Source organism: Hemitrygon akajei, chromosome 7 (genome assembly GCF_048418815.1).
Source record: "Hemitrygon akajei chromosome 7, sHemAka1.3, whole genome shotgun sequence".
Lineage (NCBI taxonomy): Eukaryota > Metazoa > Chordata > Chondrichthyes > Myliobatiformes > Dasyatidae > Hemitrygon > Hemitrygon akajei.
Window position 1 is genome coordinate 108,473,079 of NC_133130.1, and position 16,807 is coordinate 108,489,885.

General features: G+C 43.8%; 1 protein-coding gene across 1 annotated transcript in view; it reads right to left on the minus strand.

The window, feature by feature from the left end:
• The window catches only part of tulp4a (TUB like protein 4a), a 197,762-nt gene that overhangs the window by 14,361 nt on the left and 166,594 nt on the right, over window positions 1–16,807 (minus strand). The window contains exon 13 of the mRNA XM_073051677.1: window positions 11,912–14,397. Within this exon, the coding sequence (XP_072907778.1) occupies window positions 11,912–14,397 (2,486 nt within the window). The remainder of the gene's footprint in view (window positions 1–11,911; window positions 14,398–16,807) is intronic.

Sequence of the window (16,807 nt, forward strand, 5' to 3'; positions counted from 1 at the left end):
GCAACATTCCATCTGGCAATCTCGTTCCTGCCCACTCCCCTAACTAACGAATCCCCGATCACCACAGCGTGCCTCTTCTCCCTTTCTCTTCTAAGTCACAGATGCAGATTCAGTGCCATAGACCTGACCACTGTGACTTTCCTCTGATAGGTCAACCTCTCCCCAACAGTATCCAAGGTGATATCCCTGTTGTTGAGGGGGATGACCACAGGGGTACAATAGTTCCTTAATCCCTTTCCCCTTCCCTGACTGTTACCGAGTTTCCTGTGTCCTGCACCTTGGATGTAACTACGTCTCTATATGTCCTATCTATTACCCACTCAGCTTCCTGAATGACCCGGAGTTCATCCAGTTCCAAGCTCCAACTTCTTAACACTAGTTATTAGAGGCTGCAGCTGGATGCACTTCTTGCAGTTGCAGTAGTCCCGAATAACGGAGGATTCCCTGCATTCCCACATCCTGCAAGAAGAGCATTCAACTATCCTGCCTGGCATCTCTACTGTCCTAGCAGAGCACATATAAAGGGAAAGAAAAAAAATTTAACCTAAACCTTTTCTTTTACTTTCTCTGACTGAAGCCTCAAAGAGCTAAGGTCTCAAGATGGCCACGCTGACTCTGTCCGCTCTGACATCGGTCGCTGAGCTTGCCCTTGCCTTACTTAAATTTGCTCTTGCTAATCAATCCCAAATTCCACTTGATTACTGGTCAAAGTTCTTTTTTGTAAATTGCCACAAAACTCTGCCTTTAAAATCTCAATCGCCGTCCTGATTAAAAGGTAGCTCTCTCACATACTCCCTGCTGTGGATTGTGCAACTAAGCATGTGTGAGGCTCTGCAAAGTGAAACAAATTTGAAGAGGGGGTAAGAAGTAGGAAGCCCTTCCTTCACTTCACAACTGAGGTTGTCACTTTGATCTCAGTAACCTCATGGCAAGACCATAAGACAAAGGAGCAGAAATCTGCCATTTGGCCATCAAGTCTGCTCTGCCATTTCATCATGAGCTGATCCAATCTCTCCTTTAGTCCCATTCCCCTCCTTCTCACCATAACCTTTGATGCCCTGACTACTCAGATACATATCAATCTCTGCCTTAAATACACCCAATGACTTGGCCTCCACTGCTGCCCGTGGCAACAAATTCCACAGATTCACCACCCTCTGGCTAAATTTTTTTTTTCACATCTCTGTTCTGAATGGGCGCCCTGCAATCCTCAAGTCATGTCCTCTCGTACTAGAGTCCCCCACCATGGGTAACAACTTTGCCACATCCACTCTGTCCATGCCTTTCAAAATTCGAAATGTTTCTATGAGGTCCCCCCTCATTCTTCTAAACTCCAAGGAGTACAGTCCAAGAGCAGTCAAACGTTCCTCATATGTTAACCCTCTCATTCCTGGAATCATTCTAGTGAATCGTCTCTGAACCCTCTCCAATGTCAGCACATCCTTTCTTAAATAAGGAGCCCAAAACTGCACACAGTATTCCAACTGAGGTCTTACCAGTGCCTTATAGAGCCTCAACATCACATCCCTGCTCCTATACTCTATTCCTCTAGAAATGAATGCCAACATTGCATTCGCCTTCTTCACCACTGACTCAACCTGGAGGTTAACCTTAAGGGTATCCTGCACAAGGACTCCCTAGTCCCATTGCATCTCAGAACTTTGAATTCTCTCCCCATTTAAATAATAGTCTGCCCGTTTATTTCTTCCACCAAAGTGCATGACCGTACACTTTCCGACATTGTAATTCATTTGTCACTTCTTTGCCCATTCCCCCAATCTATCCAAGTCTCTCTGCAGACTCTGTTTCCTCAGCACTACCGGCCCCTCCACCTATCTTTGTATCATCAGCAAACTTAGCCACAAAGCCATTTATTCCATAATCCAAATCGTTGATATACAACGTAAAAAGAAGCAGCCCCAACACAGACCCCTGTGGAACACCACTGGTAACCGGCAACCAACCAAAATGGGATCCCTTTATTCCCACTCTCTGTTTCCTGCTGATCGACCAACGCTCTATCCACGTATGTAACTTTCCCGTAATTCCATGGGCTCTTATCTTGTTTAGCAGCCTCATGTGTGGCACCTTGTCAAAGGCCTTCTGAAAATCCAAATACACAACATCCACTTGTAATTTCCTCAAAAAATTGCACTAGGTTTGTCAGGCAGGATTTTCCTTTAAGGAAACCATGCTGAGTTCTGCCTATCTTGTCATATGCCTCCAGGTACTCTGTAACATCAGGCATATGACAAGATAGGCAGAACTCAGCATGGTTTCCTTAAAGGAAAATCCTGCCTCATCCTTGACAATCGACTCCAGCAACTTCCCAACCACCAATGTCAAGCTAACAGGTCTATAATTTCCTTTTTGCTTCCTTGCCCCCTTCTTAAATAGAGGAGTGACATTTGCAATCTTCCAGTCCTCCGGAACCAGGCCAGAATCTATCGACTTTTGAAAGATCATTGCTAATGCCTCTGCAATCTCCACTGCTACTTCCTTTAGAACACGAGGGTGTATTCTATCTGGTCCAGGAGATTTATCTACCCTTAGACTATTCAGCTTCCTGAGTACTTTCTCTGTTGTAATTGTGACTGCGCATATTTCTCTTCCCTGACATCCTTGAATGTCCGGTATATTGTTGATGTCTTCCTTAGTGAAGACTGATGCAAAATACTTGTTCAGTTCCTCCGCCACCTCCTTATCTCCCTATCTCCCATTACAATTTCTCCAGCATCATTTTCTATCGGTCCTATATCTACTCTCACCTGTCTTTTACTCTTTATATACTTGAAAAAGCTTTATATAACTACATTACTCTGTTGTCAGGATAACTGTAGCTCTAAACTTTTGGCCACCTGTATCCTTCTGGGAAGATACAAGTAACATTTCATTTTCTGAGAACTTTTTTGTATAAGGCACCTATGCTCTTTAAAACAAAACAGAAACCACTTTTAAGTAGATCCTTTTATCACAGATAACAGACAAACTAGAACAAGATTTGCAGATAGCAGACTGGACCCCATATAAGGACATTTCTGTATAAATGCACAATGACACACAGTACATACTGTATACTTTATGTAAACTCAACCATTTTTATGAAGCAAAATTTCATGCTCTCAATGCGCAGGTACAGGCAACACATCATAGGGGTAAATCCAAATTATTCTGTTAATTTGTGGTAGTCTTCTGTTATCAGCTGAACTTTACTGAAGTGTGGAAGAAGGCGGCGCGCATGGACGCAGCAACCCCTTGGGGAGCGATAAGTGTATCTGGTGTTTGTTCTGTTTGTCCTAGACGCATAACATACAGTCGGAATATGCTCGTTAACATCAGGGCAAACTATGTCGGAAAAACTGATGAGTTCTGGTGTGACATGGACAGTTTACGCCGCTATGGACCACTACCTACTACCAAGCCAGCTGCTTCCCGAGGGAGGAGGAAGCGAAAGCGCTGTGAGAGAAGACAGAGGAGGGGTAAGAGGGCCAGCATCCATGCTAGGCTAAAAGCTAACCCCACCAGGCCAGCTGTACCGTCCCTCCTGCTCTCAAATGTCCGCTCCATCGACAACAAGCTGGATGAGCTGCATCTGCTGAGAAACACGCAAGGAGTTTAAAGACTGCTGTATGTATGTTTTCATGGAATCCTGGCTCCACGACAACATACTGGACGCGGCGATACAGCGAGAGGGAATGACGTCGTTTCATGTGGATAGAGAGAAAGCTAGCTCCGGTAAGAGCCGGGGAGGGGATCTGTATATCTACATCAACAAAGACTGGTGTGCGAACGCTACAGTAGCTGCCAAACACTGCTCACCTCTGGCTGAATTTCTGATTGTGAAATGCCGGCTGTTCTATCTGCCGAGGGAATTCACCATCATGCTTGTAGCAGCTGTTTACATAGCTCCCAGTGCAAATGCTAAGGCTAATGCTAACAAAGCACTGGGAGGCCTACATGAAGCCATCAGTGAGCTACTGACTACACATCCTGACAGCTTTGTGGTGATTGCTGGGGACTTTAACCACACCAACTTAAAGACTGTGTTCCCCAAATTCCTGCAATATGTGGATTTCAAAACCAGGGGAGACAACACACTGGACTTGGTTTATACCAACACCCCACAGGCATACAAAGCAGCCCCCTGCCCCCATCTTGGCCACTCTGATCACATATCTGTCATGTTAACACCAGCATATAAACCACTGCTTAAACGTGTGAGAGCAGAGAAAAGACAGATACGGGTCTGGCCAAAAGGAGCAGCCTCAGCACAACAAGACTGTTTTTTGCACACAGACTGGGACATATTCAAGATAGCAGCCTCGTATGATAACCATACAGACATTGAGAAGTATGCTGAGGCAGTAATCAGCTACACAGCCAAATGCATGGAGGATGTCACTGTGATGAAAACTTTCACCGCACGTGGTTATAAAAAGCCATGGATGACAACAGAGGTGTGTTCGCTACTGAAGGCCCGTGACACAGCCTACAGATCGGGGGACAGGAGTGTGCTTCGCTCAGCCAGGACTGCGCTTTCACTAGGGATCAGGAAAGCGAAAAGGGCCTACGCGGGCAAAATACATGGATACTTCTGTGACACAGGTGACACCAGACAGATGTGGCAGGGAATTCAAGCTCTGACAGACTACAAGATCAGGCAGAAAACTGATAACAGCGACGCCTCTCTTCCAGACAGGCTCGACAATTTCTTTGCACGCTTCGAAGCATCAAACACTACAGCAAGGGGGAGAGCCAGTCCCTTCTTACCATCTGACCAGCCGGCTCCAATCATTGATTCAGAGCACACACGGAGGACCCTTGCCAGGGTTAACCCACGAAAAGCGGGAGGTCCCGACAACATCCCTGGATGTGTGCTCAAGGAATGTGCTGATGTATTAGCAGATATCCTGACAGACATTTTCAACATCTCCCTTAGTCAAGCCAGTTTCCCCAGATGCTTCAAAACCTCTACAATCATCCCTGTAGCAAAGAAATCAGTTGTAGCCTGTCTGAATGATTACCGTCCCATTGCCCTGACCCTCATAGTGATGAAATGTTTTGAATGGCTTGTCAAGCCTCATATCACAGCCAGCCTCCCCTCATCGCTGGATCCCCTACAGTTTGCTTATCGTCCAAATCGCTTTACGGAGGATGCAATATCCACCACACTGCACACAGTTCTCTCTCACTTGGACAATAAAGACACTTATGCCAGAATCCTGTACATTGATTTCAGTTCAGCGTTCAATACCATCATCCCGCAGAGACTAGTGGAGAAACTGTTGCTGCTTGGCCTTAACACTGCCATGTGTCACTGGATTCTGGATTTCTTGACAGAGAGACCACAGTCAGTTGGTGTTGGCAGGAACATCTCTGACTCCATCACACTGAGCACTGGATCCCCACAAGGCTGTGTGCTCAGCCCATTGCTGTTTACACTGCTAACACATGACTGTGCAGCCAGATTCAAGGGGAACCTGATCATTAAATTTGCTGATAATACCACAGTGGGGCTCATCAGCAAAAATGATGAAACAATGTACAGGGAGGAGGTCAAACACCTAGAGAGCTGGTGCAGTGACAACAACTTGATGCTTAATGTCACCAAAACCAAGGAGATGATCGTTGATTTTAGACCGTCTCAGCCTGAGCACACACCCCTCAGCATCAGCGGCTCCACAGTGGAGAGAGTGGAAAACAGCAAGTTCCTTGGGTTGCAGATCTCAGACAATCTCACCTGGTCCAGGAACACCACTGGGATTGTGAAACAGGCACAGCAGAGATTGCACTTTCTGAGGAAACTTAAACAAGCATCACTCCCCACTAACATCTTAACTACATTCTACAGAGGCGTGGTTGAGAGTGTGCTGACCTTTTGCATCACAACCTGGTACTTCAGCTGCAGTGCTGCCGACAAAAAAGCCTTGCAGAGGGTGGTTAGGGGAGCAGAGGTGATTGGGGTCTCCCTACCTTCTGTCTAAAACCTCTTTCAGAGTCGATGCCTCCAGAAGACACGGTACATCATTAAAGACCCCTCACACCCTCTCCATAAACTGTTTGTTGTTCTGCCATCAGGCAAACATTACAGGAGCATCAAAACTAAAACCACAAGGCTACTAAACAGCTTCCTCCCACAGGCAGTCAGACTGCTAAACAACTGCTCTACCTGACTCTGCTTTGTACACTTTTAACTTGCACTGGACACTCATAACTTGATTTTAACTGACATGTGGCTGTTGTGTTTTACTATTTATTGTTGTGTTTACTATTTACTGTTGCGTTTGTTATGTTATGCACTTGCCCCTGGGAAACACTGTCTCATGATGTATGGTTGGAATGACAATAAAGTTTTTGAATCTTGAATCTTGAAGTCAAAGCCTGGTTACAGCTTAAACATGGTTTATGACTTGACTCTAGAATCCATGTATGCTTGCACAGCAAGTTTACAAGAGGCCAAACTGCCACAAGGAATACAATGGACCACACCGACAGCATCCTTAAGCAATATTTTTGCAATTTAAAGCTGGTGCAAACACTGCAACAGCAAATGGATGAATGGAGAGATAAGCAAAGTTTGTCATGTCGTTACTCCCTTTTCTCTAACACCATAAACGTGTCTTCCGATAGACATGAAATCCATAGAATTGAAATCAATTTTGAGTTCAATAAAATACATAATTGATACAAAACACATTAATGTGTCTTCGGTGTGCCTCTGCACTTCAGATGTATGGATGGGCCAAGGACATAAGGTAACAGAGGAAATGAAACAGATTGACATTCGGAAGGAAACAGTGATGAGAAGACTGATGGGACTGAAGGCTGACAAATCCCCAGGTCCAGATGGTCTGCACCCTAGGGTACTAAAGGAGGTGGCCCTGGAAATTGCGGATGCATTGGTAATCATTTTCCAATGTTCCTTAGATTCAGGATCAGTTCCTGAGGATTGGAGAATGGCTAATGTTATCCCACTTTTTAAGAAAGGAGGGAGGGAGAAAACAGAGAACTATTGTCCTGTCAGCCTGACATCGGTGGTGGGAAAGATGCTAGAGTCCATTATTAAGGATGAAATAGTGGCATATCTAGATAGCAGTGGTAGGATTAGGCCGAGCCAGCATGGATTTACCAAGGGTAAATCATGCTTGACTAATCTGTTGGAGTTTTTCGAGGATGTAACCAGGAAGTTAGATGGGGGAGATCCAGTGGATGTAGAGTACCTCGATTTTCAGAAGGCATTTGATAAGGTCCCACATAGAAGATTGGTGGGCAAAATCAAAGCTCAGAGCATCGGGGGGAAAGGCATTGACATGGATAGAAAACTGGTTGGCAGATAGAAAGCAAAGGGTAGCGGTGAATGGGTGTTTCTCGGAATGGCAGGTGGTGACTAGTGGGATGCCACAGGGCTCGGCATTGGGACCACAGCTGTTTACCATTTACGTTAACGATTTGGATGAAGGCATAGAAAATAACATCAGCAAATTTGCTGATGATACTAAGCTGGGTGGCAGTGTGACATGTGATGAGGATGTTAGGAAAATTCAGGGTGACTTGGATAGGCTGGGTGAGTGGGCAGATACTTGGCAGATGGCGTTTAATGTGAATAAGTGTGAGGTTATCCACTTTGGGAGTAAGAACAGGAAGGCAGATTGTTATTTGAACGGTATAGAGTTGGGTAAGGGAGTAATACAAAGAGATCTCGGAGTCCTTGTTCATCAGTCACTGAAGATGAATGAGCAAGTGCAGCAGGCAGTGAAGAAGGCTAATGGAATGTTGGCCTTTATTACAAAGGGAATTGAGTACAAGAGCAAGGAAATCCTCTTGCATTTGTACAGAGCCCTGGTAAGACCACACCTGGAGTATTGTGTACAGTTTTGGTCTCCAGGGTTAAGGAAGGACATCCTGGCTGTAGAGGAAGTGCAGCGTAGATTCACGAGGTTAATTCCTGGGATGTCTGGACTGTCTTACACAGAGAGGTTAGAGAGACTGGGCTTGTACACGCTTGAATTAAGGAGATTGAGAGGGGATCTGATTGAAACATATAAGATTATTAAGGGATTGGACAAGATTGAGGCAGGAAATACGTTCCAGATGCTGGGAGAGTCCAGTACCAGAGGGCATGGTTTGAGAATAAGGGGTAGGTCATTTAGGACAGAGTTAAGGAAAAACTTCTCCCAGAGAGTTGTGGGGGTCTGGAATACACTGCCTCGGAAGGTAGTGGAGGCCAATCCTCTGGATGCTTTCAAGAAGGAGCTAGATAGGTATCTTATGGATAGGGGAATCAAGGGATATGGGGACAAGGCAGGAACCAAGTATTGATAGGAATTGATCAGCCATGATCTCAAAATGGCGGTGCAGGCTTGAAGGGCCGAATGGTCTACTTCTGCACCTATTGTCTATAAAGTGCCTTGCCAGTGACTGCAACATGGCTGATGGCTTTCTGTGGAGACGAAGATGGATGTACCAAGTAAACATAGAAAATAGGTGCAGGAATAGGCCATTCGGCCCTTCGAGCCTGCACCGCCATTCAGTATGATCATGGCTGATCATCCAACTCAGAACCCTGTACCTGCTTTCTCTCCATACCCCCTGATCCCTTTAGCCACAAGGGCCATATCTAACTCCCTCTTAAATATAGCCAATGAACCGGCCTCAACTGTTTCCTGTGGCAGAGAATTCCACAGATTCACCACTTTGTGTGAAGAAGTTTCTCCTCATCTCCCCTTTATCCTTAAACTGTGACCCCTCGTTCTGGACTTCCCCAACATCGGGAACAATCTTCCTGCATCTAGCCTGTCCAATCCCTTTAGAATTTTATACATTTCAATAAGATCCCCCTCAATCTTCTAAATTCCAGCGAGTATAAGCCCAGTCGATCCAGTCTTTCTTCATATGAAAGTCCTGCCATCCCAGGAATCAATCTGGTGAACGTTCTTTGTACTCCCTCTATGGCAAGATTGTCTTTCCGCAGATTAGGGAACCAAAACTGCACACAATACTCCAGGTGTGGTCTCACCAAGTCCTTGTACAACTGCAGCAGAACCTCCCTGCTCCTGTACTCGAATCCTCTTGCTATGAATGCCAACATACCATTCGCCTTTTTCACCGCCTGCTGTACCTGCATGCCCACTTTCAATGACTGGTGTACAATGACACCCAGGTCTCGTTGCACCTCCCCTTTTCCTAATCAGCCACCATTCAGATAATAATCTGTTTTCCTGTTCTTGCCACCGAAGTGGATAACCTCACATTTATTCACATTAAATTGCATCTGCCATGAATTTGCCCACTCACCTAACCTATCCAAGTTACCCTGCATCCTCTTAGCATCCTCCTCACAGCTAACACTGCCGCCCAGCTTCGTGTCATCCGCAAACTTGGAGATGCTGCATTTAATTCCCTCGTCTAAATCATTAATATATATTGTAAACAACTGGGGTCCCAGCACTGACCCTTGCGGTACCCCCACTAGTTACTGCCTGCCATTCTGAAAAGGTCCCGTTTATTCCCACTCTTTGCTTCCTGTCTGCCAACCAATTCTCTATCCACATCAATACCATACCCCCAATACCGTGTGCTTTAAGTTTGCACACTAATCTCCTGTGTGGGACCTTGTCAAAAGCCTTTTGAAAATCCAAATATACCACATCCACTGGTTCTCCCCTATCCACTCTACTAGTTACATCCTCAAAAAATTCTGTAAGATTCGTCAGACATGATTTTCCTTTCACAAATCCAGATTTGTAGTAGTAGCTCCAGATTGGGATCCAAACAGCTTGGCCTGGGCTGCAGCAGGCTACAACAATGACACTGATAGCATGGATCATGGTGCAATGCCCCGACACATCAGTCACCAATCCATGATTTCAACTGAAAATTGTTTATTGCGCAGGCAAAACTTGGATGGAAATTGATCATGCAATTAAAGCTGAGACATTAGCCAGACACATCATGGTGATTTCCACAGATGATGGAGACAATCATTTTTTACATGCTAGAAAAGATGAATTCCTAGTCCTGTGGCACTGGATGCAGCACCTCAAATGTTCTCCAACAGATTTTTATCACTTCCAGTATAATATTTTTACATATTCTCTTGAGCTTCCCTTGTTACAGGCTACAATGTCCTCAGGGAAAGCGAGAAAATGGACAACCATTCTATTGATCCTGACTTTTGTATATTTGCCACAGTACCTTCCTCTGTCCTAATCTTGGATTGATGCACTGTCAGTCTCGAGGTTAGTGGCACTGAATGTCAAATAAGGAAATGATGCCTCTTCATTTGCATCGTCATACTCATACAGCATGGAAAGAAAATCTTCAGCCCATAATGTTCACAGAGACCAATAAGCATACCCAGTTACTTTAATCTGCACTGATCTCATTGTATTTTCTCCATATTACAATCAGAGGCCACCTACACTCTAGAGGCAATCTAGAGTGGAAAGTAACCCAACAAGCTGGATACTTATGGCATGGGGGAAGAACCTGGAGCACCTAGAGAACATCAGTCACAGAGAGAAACATTCTAACACCACTCAGATAGCACCCGAGTTTAGGATTGAATCTGGAACGCTAGTGCTGTGAGGCAGCTGTTCTCCTAGCTGCACTATTTTCTCCTTGTCTTTCTCTGGGTAGGTTTCAGTTCTTGTCTATTTGAAATGAAAATGGGTGGGACTGGTAAAGGTGAGGGAGAAATCAAGATTGGAAGTCTGCATTTATCTGTTGTTTGTGAGAAGTGACTCAGGGAGGCAGCAAGAGAAATAGATACGCATATGACCTCATTACTGATCTCTTGTCTTCCCTCCAGTGCTCTATGGCACTGGCATCAGATACCAGGTCTCCCTTAAGACAGAGGGAAATGCGTGGCAGTCTTTGAATGTGAGGCGGTTACTTATGATTGAATTTTATTTTAGTTTATTTAGAGATACAGCACAGAACAGGCCTTTCCAGTCCTTTGAGCCCCCTCACCCAGCAATCCCTGATTTAATCCTAATCATGGGACAAGCTACAATGACCAATTAACCTTCTAACTGGTACATCCTTGGACTGTGGGAGGAAACCAGAGCACCTGGAGAAAACCCACACATCCCATGGGGAAGATGTAAAAAACTCCTTACAGAGGACACTGGAATGCCTCGTGCTGTAATAGCGATGCGCAAACAGCTACGCTACCGTAGATCCCCCTCATGTTTCCTTAAATATTTCAGCAGAGAAACATGACTGCTAATGCAACTCATCTTGATCTTCACTTCTAAGCTCTTGCAACTGTACAAAATATTGGCTAGATCGCATATTTACAGTTTAGGTTGCTACACTAACCCTAACACTGCCACGTTACAGCAAGGATATGGTAGCATTAGAAAGAGTGAAAAAGGAACTCACCAGGGTAATACCTGAAATGGAGGGCTGTAGTTATAGATTGCATAGACATTCTCACCAGAATATAGGAGGCTGACAGATAATCTTGTAGATGCTTATTAAATTATGAAGAACAATGAAAGCCAGTCCTTTTCCCAGGACAGGGAACTTCAGAATTAGAGTGCACAAACTTAATGTCAGAGAAGAACAGCTTGAAGGAGATCTGAGGGGCACGATTTTCAGCACAAAGGATGGAACAAGGTGCCAGAGGGGCCAAGTACTGGCTAGGAAAGGCACACAGCAATATGGCTCTAATGCAGGCAAATGGGATTGCTGTAGACAGGCATCACAGCCAGCATGAAGTGAACTGAAAGGGCGCATTTCTCTGCTGTACAATTCTGACTATCACTTTCAAGAGAACCATTTCTCTTGCATACCAAACCAATGCCCCCACGAGCACAAATGACCTTGACACAAATGAACCACTACTCATATTGCCTATAAAGATCTGCAACAACTTGAATTTTTAAAAAAAATTATTTTACCATACCTGTCGCCCATCAAGTTCAATTTGGAAGTTTTTAGCTGATTCTTGAGTCACTCTTCCACCAAAGTCCAACTGGTAGACTTGCGTTGCCTCATTCCACAGTGGCTGTTTGTTAGCCATCACATACACAAACCCTTGATTGCCCAATTTCCCGTCCTCTTTATCATTTGCTCTTCGACATTTCAGCTCATCCGTTTCATTTGCAGTCCTTAGATTTCTCTTAGTTTTCCAGACTTTCTTCGTGCTCTGGCTCTGATTCATTAGCTCATCTCCACTAATGAATAACTCTGGCTCACTCTCTGAACTGTCTTGAAACTCACTCATTTTGTTTAGTTTCTTGGATTTTAGTTGATCCTTCTGGCTTTTGATCTTTTTCTTTTCTCTTCCTAATCTTGGGCTAGAAATAAGGGAGTTGAAGTCTGTGAGTGCCTTTGCCTCTTTTTTCATCTTCCCCTCAGTTACGGCTTGCATGTTTGTTTCCTCTGGCCGACTGTCTAACCGTTTACGACTTTTCTTGTTGCATTTATCAGTTCTTTGGGGTACAGGAGACTCTGTCAGAGAGAGAACCTCTTGAAAATTGTCTGCTGTTTCCACAATCACTTCAGTTCCCGTATGATCTTGAAGCTCTGTTGAAAATGGAGGCATTCCAGATTTTTCAACAAGCAAGTGCGGCTTTGAGTTTAAAGTCCCTTGTGCACTATGCATTGGAGAACAAGCACTGTAGGCATTCCACTGGTGCAAAGCAATGTGGGGGAGCTGTAAACTAGAAAATGTGTTACTGGTTGGGTACATTGGTGGCAATGGACAACAGGTAAGGTTTGGTGGATAACCAGATTGGACAACTACTGAAGGGTCTTGTTGTGGATATGGTGGTGGGCCTATAGCTTCTGGGGGAGGAAATGATGCCTGGAAGGCTGCAATAGGAGACGCTGTGTAACTTATAGGATATGGTAAGGTCAGCCCATAATTTGATTGGAAAGTGACTGTTGGACTGGTAGGAGATTTAATAGGAACGAATGACACATGTGACATTTCCATATGTGATTGGTCCAGCATGAGGGGTGGAGGTTTATGATTCACTGTTGCTGAAATTGCAGTTGGTCTATCCTGTGGGATCCAGATCTCCTCACCCCCTGCTGGATCCCATTGATATGGAGGTGGCCGCTTCATGCTCATTGTCATATCATTATTTAATGAAATATGCCGAATGGATTTCTCAATCTGGCAGGGCTGTAAAATGGACTCATCCTCAGTGAAAGCGTTATTAATGTATTCAGTTCTATCATGACAGCTGTCTGGAGGGCTCAGCAGATTATAAGATGACTGGGAGGAGAGTGGTGATGTGCTAGATGAGTGCACAATTACAGTGTTGTGCTGAGAGCCACTTCCAGTAGGTAGTTCCTGTCTACCAATGTTACTGGTGTTACTTCCATTGCTGATACATTGACTGCAGGTGTACAGAGCCGGGGGAGATCGCAGTGTGTTTTGTTGGTACTGTGCAGTCACGGAGTTGCTTTTTGGTTTATGACCGTGTTGAACAACTCGTTGGGATTCTAGAAGCTGAGACACCTTTACCGTGGCATCTTTGCTGTTTCTTCGCAATGGCATCTGTAGTGTATTACTGTCAATACGGTGCCTCCTAATAGTTGCATCAGGATAAGGTGGTGGATCTCCAGTGGGAATAACACAGTGAGACACATTCAGCCTATTGAGTGTCCCATATACCTGTTGTACTTTCCTTGCATCTGCTGAAGGCAGGCGTAGCGATGACTGCCCTGGGCCTGGGAGGGTGTACATGTTTTGGTTGCTCATTATTCTCACACGAGGCCTGCACACTTCCTCTACGTTCCCACTGCTATCAAATGTTGTGATTCTTTCATAACCTAGTGGGGTTTGCAGGTGCCCTGTAGGGAAGAGGGAAAAATCTGCTTTTTTCAGACAGATATCAACTGATGGAGCAGTGACAGGAATGGCTGCAGAAGCCGTGGTAGTTCCTGGATACGGAGGAGGTGGATGTGCATTTAGTTTAGCTAACTGAACATCGGGAGTTGTACAGAAGACTACTGCATCGCTTTCAACCAACTGTGGCACTGTTCGCAAGGGTTTGATTTTTTGAGTGTGTTCAGGCTCCCTTTCAACATGCTCCAGAGAAGGAATCTGCACCATCCCTGAGATCTGTTGCGATGGCTGCTGTGATCCACTTGTCATACGGCTTGCTTCCAAACTTCCAAAGATAGCCTGCCCTGGGTTAGAATACCTATTGGGAATTGCATACTGGCTAGAGCTGTCCAAAGTCTGTTCCACGGCTCCTGCAACAGCAGTTTGATTGGTTAAAATATCCAGCTGCACATTCTGATTGGCTAGTAATGATTGGACAAGACCAATACTCTGAGTAGGAGACATTGCTTGTGCAGAACTATGGATGGGTGCAATGGGAATATTAACAGTGCAAGGAGGATTGTTTTCAGGAGCTCCAGATGTTCCATTCACTGTAGGAGTAAAGAAAAACAGTAGTTAAAAACAAACCAAGTATTTGCCATACCCTAAAATAAAGATGACCTCTTCTACTTTTGCAATGACTTTGAATTGTCTTGTTTCAGCTGCTCTGTATAGTTTACAATTTTAAGAAATGTTTCTGTAGGTTAAACATGAACCTAAAAATTACCCTGAGAATGCAAAAGGCAGGAAAAAAAATAATGTCCATCTTCCTTCACCAAAAAAATAACTAGCCTGTATATTACTGCAGGACTCATTGTAAACATTTAATCCACACACTCATTGCAAATATTACTCAATCTACCAGAGGGTAGCTGTAAACAAACCTGCTGCAAATAACTGAAAATTAAAGTTAAAACCTTTGTGGTTTCAAAAGCTTACAGTAAATCCACGTAAAACACAAAAATTTAATTTATCACAATCTTACAAAATTCAAATTACCTGATTACAATTGTAATTGAAAAATGCAAATAAGTCAAAAACTTTCATGGGGTTTTATCATACAGATTCACAATTCAAATAGGAATAAAAACCATATTCATGTGAAAGAATTAAAATATCCTTTCACTTGAATACCAGATAGGAAATGTTTGTTTACATATATAGTTGAAATCAGAAGTTTACATACACCTTAGCCAAATACATTTAAACTCAGTTTTTCACAATTCCTGACATTTAATCCTAGAAAACATTCCCTGTCTTTCGTCAGTTAGGATCATTACTTATTTTAAGAATGTGAAATGTCAGAATAATGATTTATTTCAGCTTTTATTTCTTCCATCACTTTCCCATTGGGTCAGAAGTTTACATACACTTTGTTAGTATTTGGTAGCATTGCCTTTAAATTGTTTAACTTGGGTCAAACATTTTGGGTAGCCTTCCACAAGCTTCCCACAGTAAGTTGCTGGAATTTTGTTGCATTCCTCCAGACAGAACTGGTGTAACTGAGTCAGGTTTGTAGGCCTCCTTGCTCGCACACTCTTTTTCAGTTCTGTCCACAAATTTTCTAACTGATTGAGGTCGAAAATGATGTCAAGTCTGGTTCATCCTTGGGAGCAATTTCCAAATGCCTGAGGGTACCACGTTCATCTGTACTAACAATAGTACGCAAGTATAAACACCATGGGACCATGCAGCCGTCGTACCGCTCAGGAAGGAGACTCATTCTGTCTCCTAAAGATGAACGTACTTTGGCACGAAAAGTGTAAATCAATCCCAGAACAACAGCAAAGGACCTTGTGAAGATGCTGGAGGGTACAGGTAGACAAATATCTATATCCACAGTAAAACAAGTCTGATATCGACATAACCTGAAAGGCTGTTCAGCCACTGCTCCAAAACCACCATAAAAAAGCCAGACTACAGTCTGCACATGGGGACAAAGATCTTACTTTTTGGAGAATGTCCTCTGGTCTGATGAAACAAAAATTGAACTGTTTGGCCATAATGACCACCGTTATGTTTGGAGGAAAAAGGGTGAAGCTTGCAAGCTGAAGAACACCATGCCAACCGTGAAGCATGGGGGTGTCAGCATCATGTTGTGGGGGTGCTTTGTTGCAGGAGGGACTGATGCACTTCACAAAATAGATGGCATCACGAGGAAGGAAAATTATGTGGATATATTGAAGCAACATCTCAAGACATCAGGAAGGAAGTTAAAGCTCGGTCGCAAATGGTTCTTCCAAATGGACAATGACCGCAAGCATATCTTCAAAGTTGTGGCAAAATTGCTTAAGGACAACAAAGTCAAGGTTTGGAGTGGCCATCACAAAGCCCTGACCTCAATCTGAAAAAAAATTAGTGGGCAGAACTGAAAAAGAGTGTGCGAGCAAGGAGGCCTACAAACCTGACTCAGTTACACCAGTTCTGTCTGGAGGAATGGAAAAAAATTCCAGCAACTTATTGTGAGAAGCTTGTGGAAGGCTACCCAAAACGTTTGACCCAAGTTAAACAATTTAAAGGCAATGCTACCAAATACTAATAAAGTGTATGTAAACTTCTGACCCAATGGGAAAGTGATGAAAAGAATAAAAGCTAAAATAAATAATTTTCTCTACTATTATTTTGATATTTCACATTCTTAAAATAAAGTAGTGATTCTAACTGACCTGAGACAGGGTATGTTTTCTGGGATTAAAAGTCAGGAATTGTGAAAAACTGAGTTTAAATGTATTTGGCTAAGGCGTATGTAAACTCCTGACTTTAACTGTAACTGGAATAGTTAAACATTTACAATTTACATCTGCTTTATTCTACTAGTTTGGTCCTCAGCATTCTTCCCAGAATTCTCAGCAGGAAACAGTGAAGACCCAGAAGATACCAAGGTGACCAAATTCATGTCAAAAGCATAAAACAGATCTCATCAGGCCACTTGGAAACTTCTTCAAATTTCTTCATATCGGC